Raw genomic sequence first — 18,949 nt, 5'->3', positions numbered from 1 at the left:
AGAGTGTTCGTATTTGAGGTGATTTGTGTTGGTTCTGTGGCCGATTGTCTACGATCTGATTCAAGCTGTTGTATTTTTCGTGTGAGGCGTTCCTCTAGCTCCTTAATTTTCTCGTCGGATCGCTGTCTTTTGCGTTCCTCGTCTCGAAGTTGTGCGCGTAGCTGCGCGTTTTCCTGTTTAAGAATTTCATAACCGGTATCTCGCTGTGTGTTTGGTGTGTGTTGCGGAGCATTGGGAGATACAACCGTCGCCCAGCCCACCTGAGGCTTTTGTGACTGCTGGTGCTGCAGGGGCGCTGGCGCTTGTGCGGCCCTGAACGGCTCCCTGGATGGGCTCTTACTTCGTTTGCCGTTAGGAGATGCGGATTTGTGGCGATGGCTCTCTTCCTCATCCTCTGAGCTGAACCATCGCAGTTTCTTATGGCCCTCTCGCTCTCGTGAGCGGGACTGACGATTGGTGTTCTTGGAACGAATGTTCTTTAGTTTCTGTGGACATTGGTTGCTGCCAGTCTCGTGACCTGCCGCCCCGCACACGGCGCATTTGATCACACACTCGTGTCCAAGGGCGGGGGGATCCTTCAGGCCGCATTTTTTAGCAGATGTTGATCGGGTGGAGGCACACATCCGGTCGGTGTCTCGCTTGGAAACACTCCGTGCATATTTGAACGGTGGGCTTATATGGATGGAGTCGCATCTCTCCTCCCATGTAATAAATACATTTGGGAAGGAAGTCACCGGTGAACGTGATGAGCGCCGTGGATGACTTGCCTAGCATCCGAGCTCGTTCAATCTGAACTCCGTGTGTTCGTACTCGCATGTTGGCTATCAAATGTTCCATGGGTGTGTCCGCTGGAATGCCGTGAACCACACCTCGATAGCAGTTGTCGGGGTCAGCTACGTATGTGTTGAATTGGTGCACGCGTCCGTTCAATTCGAGTTGCGTGATTCGGCGGAGTACGTTGGCCACTTCCGTGCTGCTCACCGATAGAATTATAATGTTCGATCCGGGGCGAGTGCGGAGGATGAAATCCTCGCCTGTGATTCTCTCTCGCTTCACGGGCCCATCTTGAGTTTGACTGAGATGGTCTTGGATTGGTTGGCTTGCCTTGAGAATGGCACTCGCCAAGGTTGGTATTAGTATGTCTTTGATTGTTAATCCCCTTGTGGGATGCATGATGATTTTTACATCATCCTTTGGTAGGGCTGGCAGAGGTTTACGCTTTGGATGGTGGAAGCGATTTCCTTGGTTGTCAGCTACACCATATGGTTGGTCGTCGCGTTCCTCTCTCGCGAAGTTTGCTTGACTTGGTGAGTCGCGTTGCTTCGGAGATTGGGCTTCCTTGCCTTTTTCGTTCTTCTTACGTTGTTTCTTAGCTCTTTGTGATTCAAAAATGTGCCAACTACCGCCATTGCGGTCGGCCCTTGTCGGGTCGGTTTCGGTGAGGTCCTTGTTGAACTCGTGTTCCATCTCGGTGGATGAAGATTGTTCGTTATAATCGTTCAGTGAGTGCCCTGAGGTGGAGCACATTGATGCCGGTGTTGTGCCGGTAGCGGTTGTTGGCTCTTGAGAGGCTTTCTCAGACATTTTCTCTATCGCTGAGGCGGCAGCGGCCTCATAGACCACGCCTAGGCGTAGCGAACGCCGTGCGTTTCTGTGAGCGTTCTTGCCGCGTTCGTCACCCGATGCAGCTGCACCCGCTTGAGATCTTCAAACTTCGACATTGAGGTAAAAAATTCACCTACCGGTTCGAAAATGATGTCCCGGTGTAGATCTCGTCGAGTATATTCCAATCGATATCTTGGCTTTTGTCCTACGCTCATTGGAACGGGCGTAAATCGGGTTTCGGTGGAGCCGATGTGAGGCACGTCTGCTCTGTCTGGCCCCCTCTGGCGTTCCCCCTGCGCGAGGGAGGAACGCGGCCCGGATGCGTGCCCTCTCCGGTCGCACGCGAGGCAGGGGGTCAGGCGAGGGAGTAGGGACGTTCTTCTCCGGCGGTTGCTAGGGTGCCTCGACGTCCTACTCGCCCGCCACTCCGTACAGAGTGGATACAACAGCGGCGTCTACTACAGCGTTGGACACGCGAATCGCGGACGCAGTAGCAGACAGACGCCTTTGGCAGACGCCGGAGGGACGGGTCGCCGGCGCTCGTGTATCTTGAAAGCGATCTGCGACGTGGGAAAAGCGCGCGCCCACGCTGGCCTCATCTTTAAAGCGATCTGCGATTTTTTTTCAGAGTGCGCGTAGTGCCGGTAGCTTAGTATGCGCTGTGCTTTCGATGTTTCGTTCGCGATGAAGTGAGAGATGCAAGAAGGGCAGTACGCTTGCTGCTGCCGCGATTCCTCACTCCAGAATTCTGACAGCGAGTTTCCGTGCTCATCGAGCGAGACGTGTTCATGTTTATCTGTGCGCGCGTGACGCCGTGCCGGCTAATTTAGTTAGAACACGTTGGCGGGCTAGTTGGCTTGAATCCATGATAGAATGTGTAAGTGCGACTGAAGAAGCGCGTAGCAAGAAGCGAGACACAGAAAAACAGCGCTGTCTCTGTGTGTCTGTTTCTTCCTACGTCCTCGTTCTGTCCCGCTTACACATTCAAACGTTACTAATTTAGTTAGTAAGCGAATGTTCACAAGCTTATGCGACCGCTAAACCTGCTATCCTTACTTCGTACAGTTATCCACTAATTTGCTATCGTAATCGGTGCTTCACCTTTTGGGCGAAACTGCGACTTTCTTATTTTAACACTTCAATCGACCAAGGACATAAGCTAGTGTATATATGGTGCCTTATACTTTCTCGTAGCGCAGTCACAATGAGAAGGACATGGAAAGGCAAATTAGACAAACACCACAGCGCTAACTTTCAACAACATAATTATACCCAGTTCTCGCAGGCATTGCTCGGCAAAGAACAAAGCCATCACGCGAAAATCCGGCGCTGTAGTCGGCGGCGTAACCTTATGATGGTACCAAAAGCTGCCTATGGGCACATCGAAAAATACTCAATTTGACGTCAAATTTCTCAGGGAGATTGCCGCAAATAAATTGCTTTCGAGAGAATATTAAGTAAATCTCGGTCTGGGTGGGAATCGAACCCGGGCCTGCGGGGTGCGAGAGACGAGCACGCTTTCCCGGCGGCTCCACGTTTCCGGTTGACTCGATGCGCGCCTGGTGAGTGCGCCATTGCGCACGTCACGTCGCGGTTTGACTAAACGCGTGGCCTACGGCGTTCGATCGTCGGGCAGGTGGCGGCGCAGCCAATTGGCACGAGGTGGCGCCACGTCCTCATCATCATCAGCCTGGTTGCGCCCACTGCAGGCCTCTCCCACACTTCTCCAACTACCCCAGTGATGTACTAATTGTGGCCATGTTGTCCCTGCAAACTTCTTAATCTCATCCACCCGCATCACTTTCTACCGCCCCGTGCTACGCTTCCCTTCCCTTGGAATCCAGTCCGTAACCCTTAATGACCATCGGTTATCTTCCGTCCTCATTACATGTCCTGTCCATGCCGATTTCTTTTTCTTGATTTCAACTAAGAGGTCATTAATTCGGGTTTGTTCCCTTACCCAATCTGCTCTTTCTTATCCCTTAACGATACACCTATCATTCTTCTTTCCATAGCTCGTTGCGTCGTCCTGAATTTAAGTAGAAACCTTTTCGTAATCATCCAGGTTTCTGCCCCGCACGTGAGTACTGGTAAGACACAGCTATTATACACTTTTCTCTTGAGGGTTAATGGCAACCTGCTGTTCATGATCTGAGAATGCCTGCCAAACGCACACCAGCCCATTCTTATTCTTCTCATTATTTCAGTCTCATGATCACGATCCGCGGTCACTACCTGTCTTAAGTAGATGTATTCCCTTACCACTTCCAGTGCCTCATTACCTATCGTAAACTGTTGTTCTCTTGCAAGACTTTTCAACATTACTTTAGTTTTCTGCAGATTAATTTTTAGACCCACCCTTTTGCTTTGCCTCTCCTGGTCAGTGAGCATGCATTGCAATTGGTCCCCTGAGTTACTAAGCAAGGCAATATCATCAGCGAATCGCAAGTTACTAAGGTATTCTCCATTAACTCTTATCCGCAATTCTTTCCAATCCAGGTCTCTGAATACCTCCTGTAAACACGCTGTGAATAGCATTGGAGATATTGTAACTCCCTGACTGACGCCTTTCTTTATTGGGATTTTGTTGCTTTCTTTATGTAGGACTATGGTGGCTGTGAAGCCGCTATAGATATCTTCCAGTATTTTTACCTACGGCTCGTCTACACCCTGATTCCGTAATGCCTCCATGACTGCAGAAGTTTCGACTGAATCAAACGCTTTCTCGTAATCAATGAAAGCTATATATAAGGGTTGGTTATATTCCGCACATTTCTCTATCACCTGATTGATAGTGTGAATATGGTCTATTGTTGAGTAGTCTTTACGGAATCCTGCCTGGTCCTTTGGTTGACAGAAGTCTAAGGTGTTCCTGATTCTATTTGCTATTACCTTAGTAAATACTTTGTAGGTGACGGACAGTAAGCTGATCGGTCTATAATTTTTCAAGTCTTTGGCGTCCCCTTTCTTATGGATTAGGATTATGTTAGCGTTCTTCCAAGGTTCCGGTACGCTCGAAGTCATGAGGCATTGCGTATACAGGGTGGCCAGTTTTTCTAGAACAATCTGCCCACCATCCTTCAACAAATCTGCTGTTACCTGATCGTCCCCAGCTGCCTTCCCCCTTTGCATAGCTCTCAAGGCTTTCTTTACTTCTTCCGGCGTTACTTGTCGGAGTTCAAATTTTGCGCCACGTCATGAGTGTATAAAATGAGTCTACAAAATAGAAAGCATAATTGTCTCATTGAAAGCCGGTGGGTGGTCCTTCGAGTCATTAACTCCTCGCGGGCAAGCGAGTGCGTTGAGACGCTCGGCGCGTTTTCATTTGGCCTTACTGAGGCGCAGTTCAAAACGCTGGCGAGAGCTTGCGCGGACAAGGAATGCGCAAAAAAAAAAAACATTTCACCAAAGCGACTGTAATGCTTTCACATTCCCACACGTAAGCAGTCTGAAGTTGCCGAATTTTTCTTACTGATAAAGAAATACTGGCGCATGCGCTTGAATTTTGGTGCCATAACGCCGGACGGTCAATTTTCTGACCCATAAGTACTAGTACATTGTAACATGGAGCCATTTAAGGCTTTTGCCTTAACTCGAGGTAACAGGTGTCGGAAGCAACAGGCAACGAACCATTCGAAGTGTTTTGAGAAACGTAAAATAGGTGTCGTAGCAGTAAGTTCTTGGCCATACTAGACGACCACAAAAGACATACCCACGTAAGCAGCACCACTTGCCGCAAGAGACCGTACTCATTCAATGTACTGTCATGTAACAACTTGCCTAGCAACGTGATACGTGCCTTGAGTACTACGCCACTGGCAGTGATGTGTAATTCCTCTGGAATAACTCAAGCTGCCTCGCCTTTCAGCTCCTGGGTCGCCAGTGAAAATACTTCCAAGGACTTCGACAAGAGGAACGTGCGGCACTACACACCGCTGCAGGAATGCTCCAACGTGAGTGCCACTGTCGCCATGTCGTCCCATGTGCCGTGAAATCCTCGCTGCTCTATGATAAGGCACTGGAGGTTCTTGAAAGATGGGCCCCTCGTTTTACTACTGCGGCAATCGTGCCTGAAAGACAGGACTTAACATACCGTAAAGTACGTAAGTTAACGTAATACTTATTTCGCCAACTTTGAGTTGTCGTACGGGCTAATGGAAGGGGACCCGGGGATAAGATTTGAAATGAGGAGAGTCTAAAAATGTGAACTGCAAGTTTTCATGGACGTCGGGCGTTCGCGATTTTCAAAATTAAGTGTCAAAGATACAGTAATTGGAGGTACTATAATCGAATGAAGTTCATACAGGTCACATGAGAGACGATACGCAGAGTAAAGAGAAAGCTTGGACAGCAGAAGTACTGAGGATCGCACGAAAACATGTCAACTGCCGCTAATGGCTAACGGCTGCAATGAACGCAATGAGCGCGTCATTTTAGTGCGAGGCACTCTTTGGCTCATGCCAGACACGTTGACGCAGGCAGTTAAGTTGGTTCCTGTTTCGCTTCGTTTTTTCAATAAAAAATAATTCAAGTGTCCGATAGAGAGATTGAACCTCAGCGGAACAGCCCGATGCTCCGACCACTAGGCAACAATTTTTTAAGGACAAGGTCCTTGTTGACGAGTTCATATCAATTTAGGATCGGTGGAATTTGGGTATCTAGTCACTTTCGTCTCGCAAATTAGATGATTTGAGGCCTAGGTCACGTGGTGCAAAAAGATGGCTTTAAAATTAAGCTTTAAACAAGAAAAAAAAACGCACGATGAGAACTATGCAGCGCATCAGTAATGCATAACTAGCGAAAAAAGTCCGAAATGAAACCTTGATGCGCTAGCTCAAACTTTGTGCGTAAAACCGTAATGGAAGTGTGGCTTTACTCAACGAAAAATGTGGGCCGATCTCGAAAGTATTGCAGCCTAAAATGCGAGGAAAGCATAAAAAGTAAAGGAGTAAAGGTTAAGAAAGGACTCTATGTAAGAGTGATACTAAAGCACGGTAAGAAGGCGCGGGTGAAGACAGGGAGACCCAGCAGCGGTTGACATCAAAGAAAGAAGTCTTCCCTCTCTACACTTACGAAAAACAAGAATAGAAAAACATGAGACAACAAACCACAAGCAAGACTAATGCGACTCAGAAGAGCTTGTCTCACTTCGATGCCAACCACTGTTGACATGCCTTTTCTGCTTATTACATGTACATTTTAATGCGTTAGCATAGGAGTGTCCACATCGAAAAAAGTTAGTCTGCGAAGTATGAAGTGAGATGCCGGTCACCTGGTAGAGAAGGGATGCGAGAACTTAGAAGAGCGTGTGTATGCGTGTGTATGCGTATGTATGTATGTGAATTGCAAATTTTCAAGGACTTCAGATGGGCGCGATTTGCAAAAGTAAGCGTCAAAAATACAGTATATAGTGCAGCCGACGGTGGTCTGCTCTGGACCACGGTTAGTTGCACTTCGTTTTTCGTATGTGTGTCGACTTAGTTCCTGAACAAGCTTGCAACGGGATGAACGCGGTTTAAATCAAGGATCCGGAACCTCAAAGAGGTGCGACGTAATTCTAATTAATTTCTCTCGCGTTCACCGCTAAATCGCAAATTCTTTTTTTTTTATTTCGTGCCGATGCGAACTGGCACTTTCAGGCGTCTTGTACGTAGAGGCATAGCGCGAACGAGTGTGCGTGCCAGCGCCAGTTTAAATTCGACCACGGAATGAAAAAATTTCGACGATGCTTAAGCTTCGCCTTTAAGACTGGAACGCGATAGCATTAAAAAATCCGTGACTGCTTGTCACACCTACCGGCAACTGGAGCGTATGTGACGGTAACGTTTACCGGCAAACGCTGGCCGCGAATGCTATGCACGTAGGCGGGCTTTCTGGTAGAAACGCGGCCTCTTGCGTGGGCTGCGATGCGACGAAGGCGAGCGCCAGCTGGAGGCACTGCACGGAACCGGCCGCGCGGTTCCATAGCCCCGGACAAACCTGCGCGCCGGCACGCGTAACGGGTGGACGCCGCGGCTTGTTTGCAAATGGTAGAAACGCTGGAAAGGGGTTTCTTTGAGTTTTCGCGCACTAGAATTATGTTTTCTCCTATAGTCAAAGTATAATCCGAGAGCTGTCATGTCTGTAGGTTGTGTGCAAGTCATAGTTTACGATTCTTCCACGTATTTTAGCTTGAGAAATTAAATAAGTTCAGTAAATTCCTTGCGTCACGTGGAGGGCCTGGGCATCAGCGGTTTGAAGATTATTTGCGCCGCAACAATGTCCGACTCCAGATTTTCTGCTGCACGGGTTTCTTAACGCTTACGCCAGTCGTAAACAGCGCTAAACGAGAGGATGAAGCGAGGGACCCTTTGTCCCTTCTTCGTCCCGTTGTTTAGCGCTGCTTACTGCTAGTAATCATGAACCAACCAGCCACAATGCGTACTCTCATCCTTAACGCTATCGCGTTAATACGGAGGTAGTCGTACCACCGTCTGCCGCGTGCATCACGACACATATAAAAACGCTGCTTAGAAAGAATTGTGCAGATATCATAGACGACGAATTTAAATCTAAGAGAAGAGCCAAGCGCTTTTAGAAAGCTATTCATTTTATTAAAGGAATGACTTCCGTTGTCGGCTGTTGTCGGGTGCGAGCCCTTTTCGGAGCGCTCGACCGGCGCCGAGGTGTATCCTAAATTTATCAGATAGTTATATACTACCGCACCACTGCCAGCTTTGCTTCGCGAAGATTAGAGAGCTGCATGGCCAAAACATGCGAGTTTTTTATACCTTAAGGCCAGATAAAGTCTCTTGAGCGAGAGCGCGGTACCCGGGTGATAAGCCTACTGGTAGGCGTAGCCTCATAATTAGTGCAAGTACGACATGACCACCGACGCCGACGGCTCACCACTAACGCCAGGGTCAGCGGCAGCCTCAAGTGCGGCATCTCGAGTGCTTGAACCTAGCACGCCGCGGTTAGCGTGCAATTCCAAGGCGCTTACCCCGTTGGAGGCGTGGTTAAGAGGAAGCTTTAGCTCGGGCCCAACTCCGATGCGCCCTGTTCGAATACATGCAAAACGCAAAACGCTTTTCTCAGATGACTCCTGGACCGATTGTAAAGAAATTTGTTGCATTTGAGAGAGAAAGTTATATTCTAGTGACTGTTCGAAGTAGAATTTCGATTTAGGGCCAGAATTTGGTAAAATAATTTTAAAGAATTCGCATGTTCGAAAAAATATAGACGCACGAAGTATATAAATTAATAGCTCAGCATCAAAAACAGATATCGCGGTTCTATAAACGGCATCCATTAGATCAAAGCGGACCAATTTAATATGTCCATTTGTATCTTATGGAAATTTCTTACGTTGTGTACGAGAGTTCTGCAAAAGCTTTATTCCCATATTACTGAATTTTCTTATTTAGATTCATTTGTAAAACAGGAATTTTGTCCGCTTTAGATGTGATATCGATGTTATGATGCGATGAGAGATGTGATGAGAATTCTGATATCATTTTTTTCTTGCTGAGTTAGTTGTAAACTTGATAGTTTTGTTTTCTGACAATTTTCGGTTGTTGCCAATTTTTAATAAAAAAATTACGATCTAAATCAAAAATTTGAAAAACAATCATTAGATGCTAAGTTTTTCTTTTGAATGCAACAAATATCGTCAAATTTAGTGCAGTTGTTGCTGAGAAAAACGAATTCTCCTTTTACATGTATTTAGATAGGAGCGCCCGAACTAAAGCTTGCTCTTAATGCAATCCGCAGCATTGCATTCTCCTCGGCAGCATCCGGAAAGTACGCTCAGGTTTACCAAGGGCGCAGCCACAGATATACCGCAGCTTGCAGGATGCCGAAGCTTCAAGAAAAAATTTCGCAGTTTCACCCGAAAGGGGAAGCACCGTTTGTGACGGCAAATTAGTTGATAGCTCTACGAAGTAAGGATACAGATTTAGCGGCCATAAACTGCGCCGCAGGATAATGGCAATTTGTAGACAACTCCCCTGGCACAAGGAACGAATGGGCCTGTTTGCTTGATACTGCAATCATTGTATCTTCCTTCTGCCTGTGCACCCGCGAACAGATGGCGGTCAACTTTCGAGGCGCGGAAAACACTATCGCAATGTTGTAACGCCCTTCTACATTGTTAAGGCCATGTGCCAGTCTGTGCCCGTATGGTATAACGGCAACATTTCGGCGGTCTGTTTCCTGTAGTTTATGTCGCGGCCCTGCCTTGATCCAACTTGCCAGTCTCCCACAAGCTTCGACAATTGCATTCTGAAGGTGCCCACTCCCTTCCAGCCTCTTCAAATGGGACGCAACACTGATAGGGAGTTTCGGTTCTTGGCCAATTCAATTGGGTACACGGGGTAACACGTGATGTTCAGAATGATAGCCTTGTTTTGTTGTGTTTCAGTTTTCCTATTTATTCGTGCATGTGTTTGGAATAAACTTGAGTTCTGAGTTAGCGCTCGTCTTTTTTTTTCTCGGCTTGTCCTCGCTTCTCCGCGCAAACTTTTTCAGTGCGCCTTTCAACACACTATCCGCTCTCCCAAGTCGAAAACACGACGGCGCGTGAGCAGTTGTTCTTCAAACCCAGCTCAGGTTTGAAGCGCATGTCGCCGCGGAAAAGACGCTCTGAGCGGTTTCGGCTTCAGAACTGTGCGCCTCATGAAAATGCCGTCGGCTGGAGGATGCAGAAACCAGCGGGTGTGCCTTCGTCAAATTCGCGGGGGCGAGCCTTTCCTCCGCTGTAGCTAGTGCGAGCCTGTTCGAAGGTGTTTCAGCCCGTCTTCGCGATACTTACGCGAGGTCAGTTCACACAAGGTCGTCAAAGAACCACTGTGCAGCCTTTCGGCGCAGCACTAACTAGAGTATGCGGAAATTTCTCTTGGGTGCGCAAACATGTGACGCGCATCACATAGCCGCGGTGCGTGCGTGTGTGAATTATTTTGGCTGGTTTTCACTCGAAGAGAACCGGCATCTGTGGACAGGTTACAGAGGCTCCTTCTATAACTGGCGACGAAGTTAGAAGGGCCTTGCAAGACATGAAAGGGGAACAGCGGCAGGAGAAGATGGAATAACGGTCGATTTAATCCAAGATGGAGGAGACACAATGCTTCAATAACTGGCGGCTCTCTGTCGGAACTGTCTATATGGACTTCAATGTTCCCAGAGAACGGGAAGAATGCCAACATTATACTAATCCACAAAACGGAGACGTCAAAAAATGTTGTATAAAATATTCGCCAAGATAATTTCCAATAGAATAAGTGCAGCACTTGACTTCAGTCAACGAAGAGAACAGACTGGCTTCAGTAAGGGATACTCTACATTGGCTCGCATCCATATCATCAATCACGTTATTGAGAAATCTGCAATTACAATCAACCTCGATTCATGGTGTCCCAGCTAACTTTAGCCAGAGTTCTCGGGCGAAAACCACGTCCAACAAGCGAGATATTCGTATAATGCGTCTTCAGGTAAGTTTGAAGGCCTTTGCAAGTTACAGCTTAAGTTATTCCGCAGCAGAATGGTGGTACTCACGCTGTTAGGATCGTCGTACGTTTCGTAACTACTCATTGCTGCTAAACCACAGCTTAGAATTACAGTGATAATGCTACAGTAAGACCACATTTCTGAAACATATTTTCGTAAATACACAACAGATCTCCGAGCGTAAGTGTGTAGGCTCAATTAACCCGCGCGCGCACATCGCGCTGGGTGCTCCCGTCCGCCTCAACGCCAGCAGAAACTCCGGCCATGCCGACCTGAATCACTTCAGTACGTCTCACAGAACAGTGTAACACGTAGAAGACGCCACGTCATACTACATGCACCGCGCGAACGCGACAACAACCAGAAACTGCCGCCGGGCATATGCCTGGCAAACACGGAGGTCTCGCTCAAGCCGCAGGCTGTTAAGAACGGCCAGCTGCAGTGCAAGTTTTGCCAACCAGTTGCGACTGTCGAGGCAACATTCTGGGAGCGTCGCCGCCAACCTCTAGCCACGGCGTGACTAAGTCGACGTTGTGTCCGTAACAATACGCGCATCCTCCACTCTGCATCGCTTCAGCTAGGATGCGTTGTGACTGAAGGAGTTCGACGAAGCAGACTTTGTGCGCAACACGACAACGCGGACCTGATCTCCTACGGGCGGCTGAGTTGCCGCGGGAACGCCGACGGAGGCTCCTTCCCACGCACCGACCAAGACGCAAGACAACGCGCTACCCGAAACGGCTCCGAGTTCTCCGAAATTCGTGTGGTGTCTGTTTCGGACCGTGAACACGTGTGTGTGTGCATGTGTGTGCGTAAACCGTCCTGCGGAGAGGCGGCTAGTTTGCGATGACTAAACGAACGCTCGCGTCACCTTGTATCGCGGGAGGACCGAGTGTTTAAAAACTGCTGTTGTGCGGATGCTCGACACACTTTTCTTAAGCAGTCATGTTAGACTGAGACTCTCTCTCAAGCAGTCATGTTAGACTGATGTACTTTCTCAAACAGTCATGTTAGACTGATATGAATACTGTAAACTCATATTCCTCGTTCTCGATGAGAAGCAGTCCTTCCCTTCATCAACGTCCTCAGCATGGATAAGTTTGACGACGGCATGGGCCAGCTACCTTCGAATTCATGCCGGACTCCAATCTTGACAACTGATCACGAGCGATGGGATTGAGCCCCCAATCCTGAGAACTGGCGGACAGCGGTGAGATGGATGCGACGTGGTGCTGTGACTGCGGTGAGTGCTCGGTTCTTGCTTTGACTCTCTGGGCTTCATTTTGTGGTTGTTCTGTTTAGAACAGTAGGGAAGCTAGATTGTTGAGTGTTAGCTAGGTTGTGTTTTCCTAGCTAGATTTAGGGAGCAGGATCAAGGCAGTAAAGCAGCAATCATGGAGTTAAGGACACTTCTGAGAGACGAATTGTTGGTTGTTGGTGAGGAACTTGGCCTATATGTGCGCAAGGAAATGCTAAAATCGGAATTATTGGGGCTAATTTCCGAAAAGGCCAGTGAGGAAGAAATTGAAATGGCGTTTGAACTTCTGAAAGAAAAAAAGAAACGGGACAGAGAAAGAGAAGAACGGGACAGGGAAGAACGGGAAAGAGAGAGAAGAACGGGACAGCGAGAGAGAGGAACGCGATAAAGATCACGAGTTCAGAAAAATGCAACTTGAACTTGAAAGCAAACGTTTGGAGTTGTCTCAAGGAAGTGAAGGCGCTCTTGGACGATCAAGTGAGGCAGAATCGTACCGCATGGACAGGCTATTAAAGCCATTTCAGGTCGAGACCAACATAGGCTTGTTTCTAAGCAATTTTGAAAGGACTTGCGAAAATATGAACTTCGGCCCGAGTACATGGCCACAGCGGTTGCTGTCTATGTTGCCGTGTGAAGCGGCGGAAGTAATCGCCAGACTGAGTGCACAGGATGCATATGACTATGCAAAAGTTAAGGCTAGTCTCCTGAAGAAATACCGCCTTTCAGCCGAAGCTTTTCCGCAAAGGTTTAGGAGCACAAACAAGAAAGATAGCGAGGGATATTCGGAGTTTGCATATAGCTTAAAGGCCAACCTAGTCGAGTGGCTGAAAAGCGCGGAAGCGTACGACAGCAGAGACATGATCATTGAATGCATGTGTCTAGAGCAGTTTTACAAAACCATCCCCCAAGCTGTGAAACTGTGGGTGCAAGAGAGAGGGATAGTAAACACTGTGGAAAGGGCGGCTGAATTAGCCGAAGAGTACGCAACGCGTAGAAAGTTGAACGCCGAGGACGGAAACTCGGACGGTCAAAATGGACCGCGGTAACCCTTTCTGTTCAAGAAAGGTTCGCAGACTAAACGATCGGAGCCTGTAGACATGGAGAAAAGCCCGCAGAAAAGAGCGAGGAGAAACTTAACGGAGAAACCGCACAAAAAGAACAGAAAAGAAAATTCGAATCTTTTAGACCAATTCGCTGTTACAAATGCCACAAACTGGGACATATAGCTGTAAACTGCGGGAAGCCTAGCTTAGTTTTCTCCTACGTAGAGGAAAAAGACGAGAATATGGAACTTTTAAGTCCATAACTTCACGACCTGCAAGTTAATGGCAAACCATGCCGAGTGCTAAGAGACAGTGCCGCCACGATGGAAATTGTCCATCCGTCTAACGTGACGGTAGATGACTTCAACGGAGAAGTAGCATGGATCAAACAGGTTGTAGAAGAACACAGCGTGTGTCTGCCCACGGCCAAAGTCAAAATCAGTGGACCATTCTGGAAGCTAGAGACTGAGGCTGTAGTTTCTAAATTTTTGTCACTGCAGTGCCCTTACATCTTTTCGAATCGTTCAAATCAGTTACTGCGTGAAAAAGGGCTTAAACTGGGAGAGGGCGTAGTACAGGCATTGACGCGAGGTCAAGCTCGTAAAATGGCGTCGCTTTCGGCCGAAAATGCACAAGCCGCTCCAGCGGAAGTAGCAAAGGAGATAACTGCAACAACCGAATCCGAGCTAGGCTCGAGTGATGAAAAAACAGTTGAGGAAAGCCTGCCAGCTGACCAGTTCAATGAGAGCGTAGCACTAGAGTGTCAAAGTTCAAGCCTGCAGGAAGAGCAAGATGACGCACTCACAAGTGAGACAGGGTCGTTATTATCACCGGCCTCAAAGAACTTTGATCAGCTCTTACGTGTGGATAGAGAGTCCTTGGCAGCCGAGCAAAAGAATGATGAGAGCTTAGCTAAATTACATCACACAGCCAAAGAAGGCATTGCTAGGCGCAACATGACGATACAGGAGAGAGGAGGATTGTTGTATCGGCACTACAGAGATCGAAAGGGTAGGATTTTAGATCAGTTAGTCGTACCTACTAAGTATAGGGAGGACCTTTTGAGTCTCTGTCATGGAAATGGGTGGTCCCGCCACCTAGGCATAAACAAATCAAAGGAAAGATTCCTTATGGAATACTACTGGCCTGGCTGTTTCAAAGACGTAGAAAACTTTGTAAGATCATGCGACGCCTGCCAGCGTTCTGGTAAACCAGGAGAGACATGGAAAGCTCCACTGAAGGTAGTGCCCTTAATAACAGAGCCTTTCAGACGACTTGTAATAGACACGGTAGGGCCCCTTCCAAAAACAAAATCGGGCCACAGGTACATGTTTACCATGCTGTGTCCGGCTACAAAGTTTCCAGAAGCAATCCCTCTGAAAGAGCTCAGCTCCACCGAAGTAGTAGACGCGCTTTTGACAGTGTTTTCACGAGTTGGGTTTCCAGCCGAAATTCAGGCAGATCAAGGGTCAGTATTCACGAGCGCACTGACTTCCACATTCTTGCAAAAGTGCGGGATAAAGTTAGTACACAGTTCTGTCTATCACCCTCAGTCAAACAGTGTAGAGAGGTGGCATTCGGTGCTTAAGCGAGTTTTGCGTGCGCTCTGTTACGAGCACAAGGAGGACTGGGAGAACTGTCTGCCGGCAACTTTGTTTGCTTTGCGAACGGTTCCACATGAAGCGACAGGGTTCTCACCAGCAGAACTAGTGTATGGGAGGACACTCCGTTCTCCACTGAGAATGTTAAGAGAGATGTGGGAGGAAAGAGGGGAGAGTCCAACAGCGGTTGAATGCGTGCTAAATTTGCTGGAACGGCTAAGCGCAACCCAAGAACTAGTCGGAAAGAACATGGGAGTAGCTCAAAAGAACGCCAAACTCTATTACGACAAGAATGCGAAGCTTCGTACGTTTAACGTCGGAGACCATGTAATGATCCTCAAACCTTCAAGAAAGAACAAGCTTGAAGTTCTCTGGGACGGGCCCGTTAAAGTGTTGCACAAACTTTCAGATACTAACTATGCTCTGAAAATGCCCGGTCGCAGGAAGGAAGTGAGGATTTATCACTGTAATTTGATGAAGCCGTATGTAGAGCGGATCGGAGTCGTTAACTATACCATCAAAGAGCAGGATGGCACTAGTACCAAGTTTAAGGAGTATAGGGCGACCTCCAACTCTGAAATCGGCCTAGAAGAAGTAGTAGAACACTCGGTAAGCTCGTACGCTCTAAGACCCGAGCAGCTAGATGAGCTAAAAGAGGTGTTAGGGGAATATATCGACAGGTTCAGCGATCGGCCAGGTAGAACCGAACTAATAACGCATGAAATAGAGCTGACATCAACCGAACCAGTAAAATCAAAGCCTTACAGGGTGTCTCCAAGACAGAGAAATTATGGAGGCAGATATGCAGCGCATGCTAGAGTTGGGAGTTATTGAGCCAGCTGAGAGTGACTACACATCACCACTAATAGTGGTAGAAACCCCCTAACAAGGACCCTCGTCCGTGTGTTGACTACAGGAAGTTAAATGCCATCACTAGGGATCAGCTGTACCCGATACCCAACATTGAGGAACGAATTGAAAGAGTTAGCTCTGCTAAATACATTTCAACTATAGATCTCGTGCGGGGGTACTGGCAAGTTCCCCTTTCAGAAAGCGCCAGCCGCTGTGCCGCATTCATCTCACCTGTAGGCACTTTTCGCCCTCTCGCACTCAGATTCGGGCTGAAGAACGCGCCGTTTAGCTTCTGTAAGTTAATGGGTATTGTCCTAAAAGACTTGCAGGAGTTCGTCTTGCCCTATCTTGATGATGTAGCAATTTTTTCGGACAGCTGGGAACAACACGTATCGCACCTCAAACAGATGCTCTCACGGTTGAGGGAAGCCGGCTTAACGATGAAAGCGGAAAAGTGTAGGTTTGGTTGTTCGCAGGTTACTTATCTGGGCCATGTTGTCGGCCAGGGCATGAGATGGCCAGCCGAGCTGAAAATACCTACGATTGGAGAATTTTCTCAGCCGCGCACGAAAACAGACCTTCGTTCATTTTTGGGACTTGTGGGGTACTACTAACGGTACATTCCGAATTACTCGCAAATGGCAAGTCCATTAACGGACGCCCTCCGAAAGGGAGCACCGAGTAACGTACACTGGGATAAGGACAAAGAGAACGCTTTCCAAAGTTTGAAAACGCTATTGGTTTCTCGTCCTGTGCTTCGCGCGCCAGACTACACAAAGGAATTCATAGTTCAATGCGACGCAAGCGACAGAGGTATGGGCGTGGTACTTATTCAGGTCGGCGACGATAACGAGGAGCATCCTATCCTCTATGCCAGCCGTAAACTAAATGTAAGAGAGGAAGCCTACAGCGCTTCAGAGAAGGAATGCGCTTGTTTAGTTTGGGCCGCCCAGAAGTTGTCGTGTTACTTGTACGGAGCGAAGTTCATCTTCGAGACCGACCACTCTACTCTGACGTGGCTCAATCAAGTGTCACACAAAAAAGGCCGCTTGCTCCGATGGAGCCTCACTCTCCAAGAGTACTTCTCCGTTAGATATAAGAAGGGAAAGTTGCATAGCAATGCGGATGGTTTGAGCAGGCTAATTTGAATTCTGCGTTTGAGGGTCCCCGCCTAAATTTTAGGGTTACTAGTGTTAATTTTATTAAGCCGAGAAGATCCCCTCTCATTTAGCAGGATTCCCTCCATGATTGCTAAATTTGTCAGCACGAAATTGCTTCAGAAATTGGCATAGCGAAATACAGCATTTTTTTGTTTCTGCACTTATAATTTTTTTGGAAGCCTAGCGGGTCTAAAGTGAGAGCCAAGGTATGTCATCTCGGCGCAGAGCCGTGTTGTAGGTTTCATTTTGCAGTTGCCTGTCCTTCTTGGATGTTTTGGGGCGGTGACATCATTACACAAGTGGTCGCTGCGAGCCAAGGTATCAATCACCCCCTGGCCACCAGCCGTTCTCTTCCTGCCCAGCGGTTGTCAGCGCTAGACAGTCGAGATTTTCCAGGCCATAGAGGCGCTGTTAAGAACGGCCAGCTGCAGTGCAAATTTTGCCAACCAGCTGCGACTATGGAGGCAACATTCCGGGAGCGTCGCCGCCAACCTCTAGCCACGGCGTGACTAAGTCGACTTTGTGTCGGTAACAATACGCGCATCCTCCACTCTGCATCGCTTCAGCTAGGATGCGTTGTGACTGAAGGAGTTCGATGAAGCAGGCTTTGTGCGCAACACGACAACGCGGACCTGATCTCCTACGGGCGGCTGAGTTGCCGCGGGAACGCCGACGGAGGCTCCTTCCCACGCACCGACCAAGACGCAAGACAACGCGCTACCCGAAACGGCTCCGAGTTCTACGAAATTCGTGTGGTGTCGGTTTCGGACCGTGAACACGTGTGTGTGTGCATGTGTGTGTGTAAACCGCCCTGCGGAGAGGCGGCTAGTTTGCGATGACTAAACGAACGTTCGCGTCACCTTGTATCGCGGGAGGACCGAGTGTTTAAAAACTGCTGTTGTGCGGATGCTAGACACACTTTTCTTAAGCAGTCATGTTAGACTGAGACTCTCTCTCAAGCAGTCATGTTAGACTGATATACTTTCTCAAACAGTCATGTTAGACTGATATGAATACTGTAAATAAACTCATATTCCTCGTTCTCGATGAGAAGCAGTCCTTCCCTCCATCAACGGCCTCAGCGTGGATAAGTTGGACGACGGCATGGGCCAGCTACCTTCGAATTCATGCCGGACTCCAATCTTGACAACGGATCACGAGCGATGGGATTGAGCCCCCAACGTGACAAGGCCGACTGCCCATAAATGGCGCCACCGGCTACGCAATATGGCAGCGCCCATTAAAAAGAAATGAGATAGTATATAGACACTTTCCACGGCTGTCCAGTGGGCACTGTCATGTTTGGCCTCGTGGTGACGTGTCCACTGCTTGCCTGCGCTGCCTCCGTTGCGTCCGTGTTTTCAAAGAATGTGCATGACGCCGGTGCGGCTCAGCAAACCTCGGTTTGCTGAGCCATGGACTGCACGAGGGGTGGATGGCACGAAGCTTTGGCTACAGCTTCAGAGGACATGTAAGTGTTTTCGGTGTTCATTACGTCTTGTCAAAACAGCGCGAGCTCCGTATACGGTGCTTGTACTACCGGCGGGAATAGAAATTTATTCCTAGCTGTGCAAACTTTCTGCTTATGAAGTCAATAAGGATCTCTCTGTTTTACTCTTCGTTGTTTTGCTTTTTTTGGCAAACACTTTAAAGCAGTGAGTTGTCATGTTTCAGACTCAGTAAGGTTCCTCGGTGCAGTCACTATCTGGTTGTTTATTTTCTACCTAATCGCTCCCGGGTGTGCTCAGTTGCGATAGATTTGTTCGTGCTGCGCACATGGCTTGGAAGGTAACGCCCTGTACGTTGTAGTAGGTTGTAGCAACGACTTATTGTCGCTAATCACTTTGCTACTCTGTGGACGATCTCGAAATGTTCATCTTCGAACATTCGTGTGTAGTCGGTCTAGTAGCCGTCACCCATACTTCGGCGCATTCATTCAAATGTGCG

The 18,949-nt window shown here is 48.2% G+C and overlaps 1 protein-coding gene and 1 long non-coding RNA gene across 3 annotated transcripts in view; one reads left to right on the top strand and one right to left on the bottom strand.

Moving 5' to 3' along the window:
* Window positions 1–18,949, bottom strand: part of LOC142578655 (uncharacterized) — a 148,704-nt gene that overhangs the window by 23,880 nt on the left and 105,875 nt on the right. The window lies entirely within an intron of this gene.
* LOC142578651 (uncharacterized) overlaps window positions 1–18,949 on the top strand; it is a 134,661-nt gene that overhangs the window by 36,530 nt on the left and 79,182 nt on the right. For both annotated transcript variants that reach the window (XM_075688089.1, XM_075688088.1), the window contains exon 5: window positions 5,474–5,558. In XM_075688089.1, coding sequence (XP_075544204.1) covers window positions 5,474–5,558 — 85 coding nt within the window. The remainder of the gene's footprint in view (window positions 1–5,473; window positions 5,559–18,949) is intronic.

This window comes from Dermacentor variabilis, chromosome 4, assembly GCF_050947875.1.
Source record: "Dermacentor variabilis isolate Ectoservices chromosome 4, ASM5094787v1, whole genome shotgun sequence".
NCBI lineage: Eukaryota > Metazoa > Arthropoda > Arachnida > Ixodida > Ixodidae > Dermacentor > Dermacentor variabilis.
Note: the sequence above shows the minus strand (reverse complement) of the source record. Positions and strands in the feature narration are given on the sequence as shown.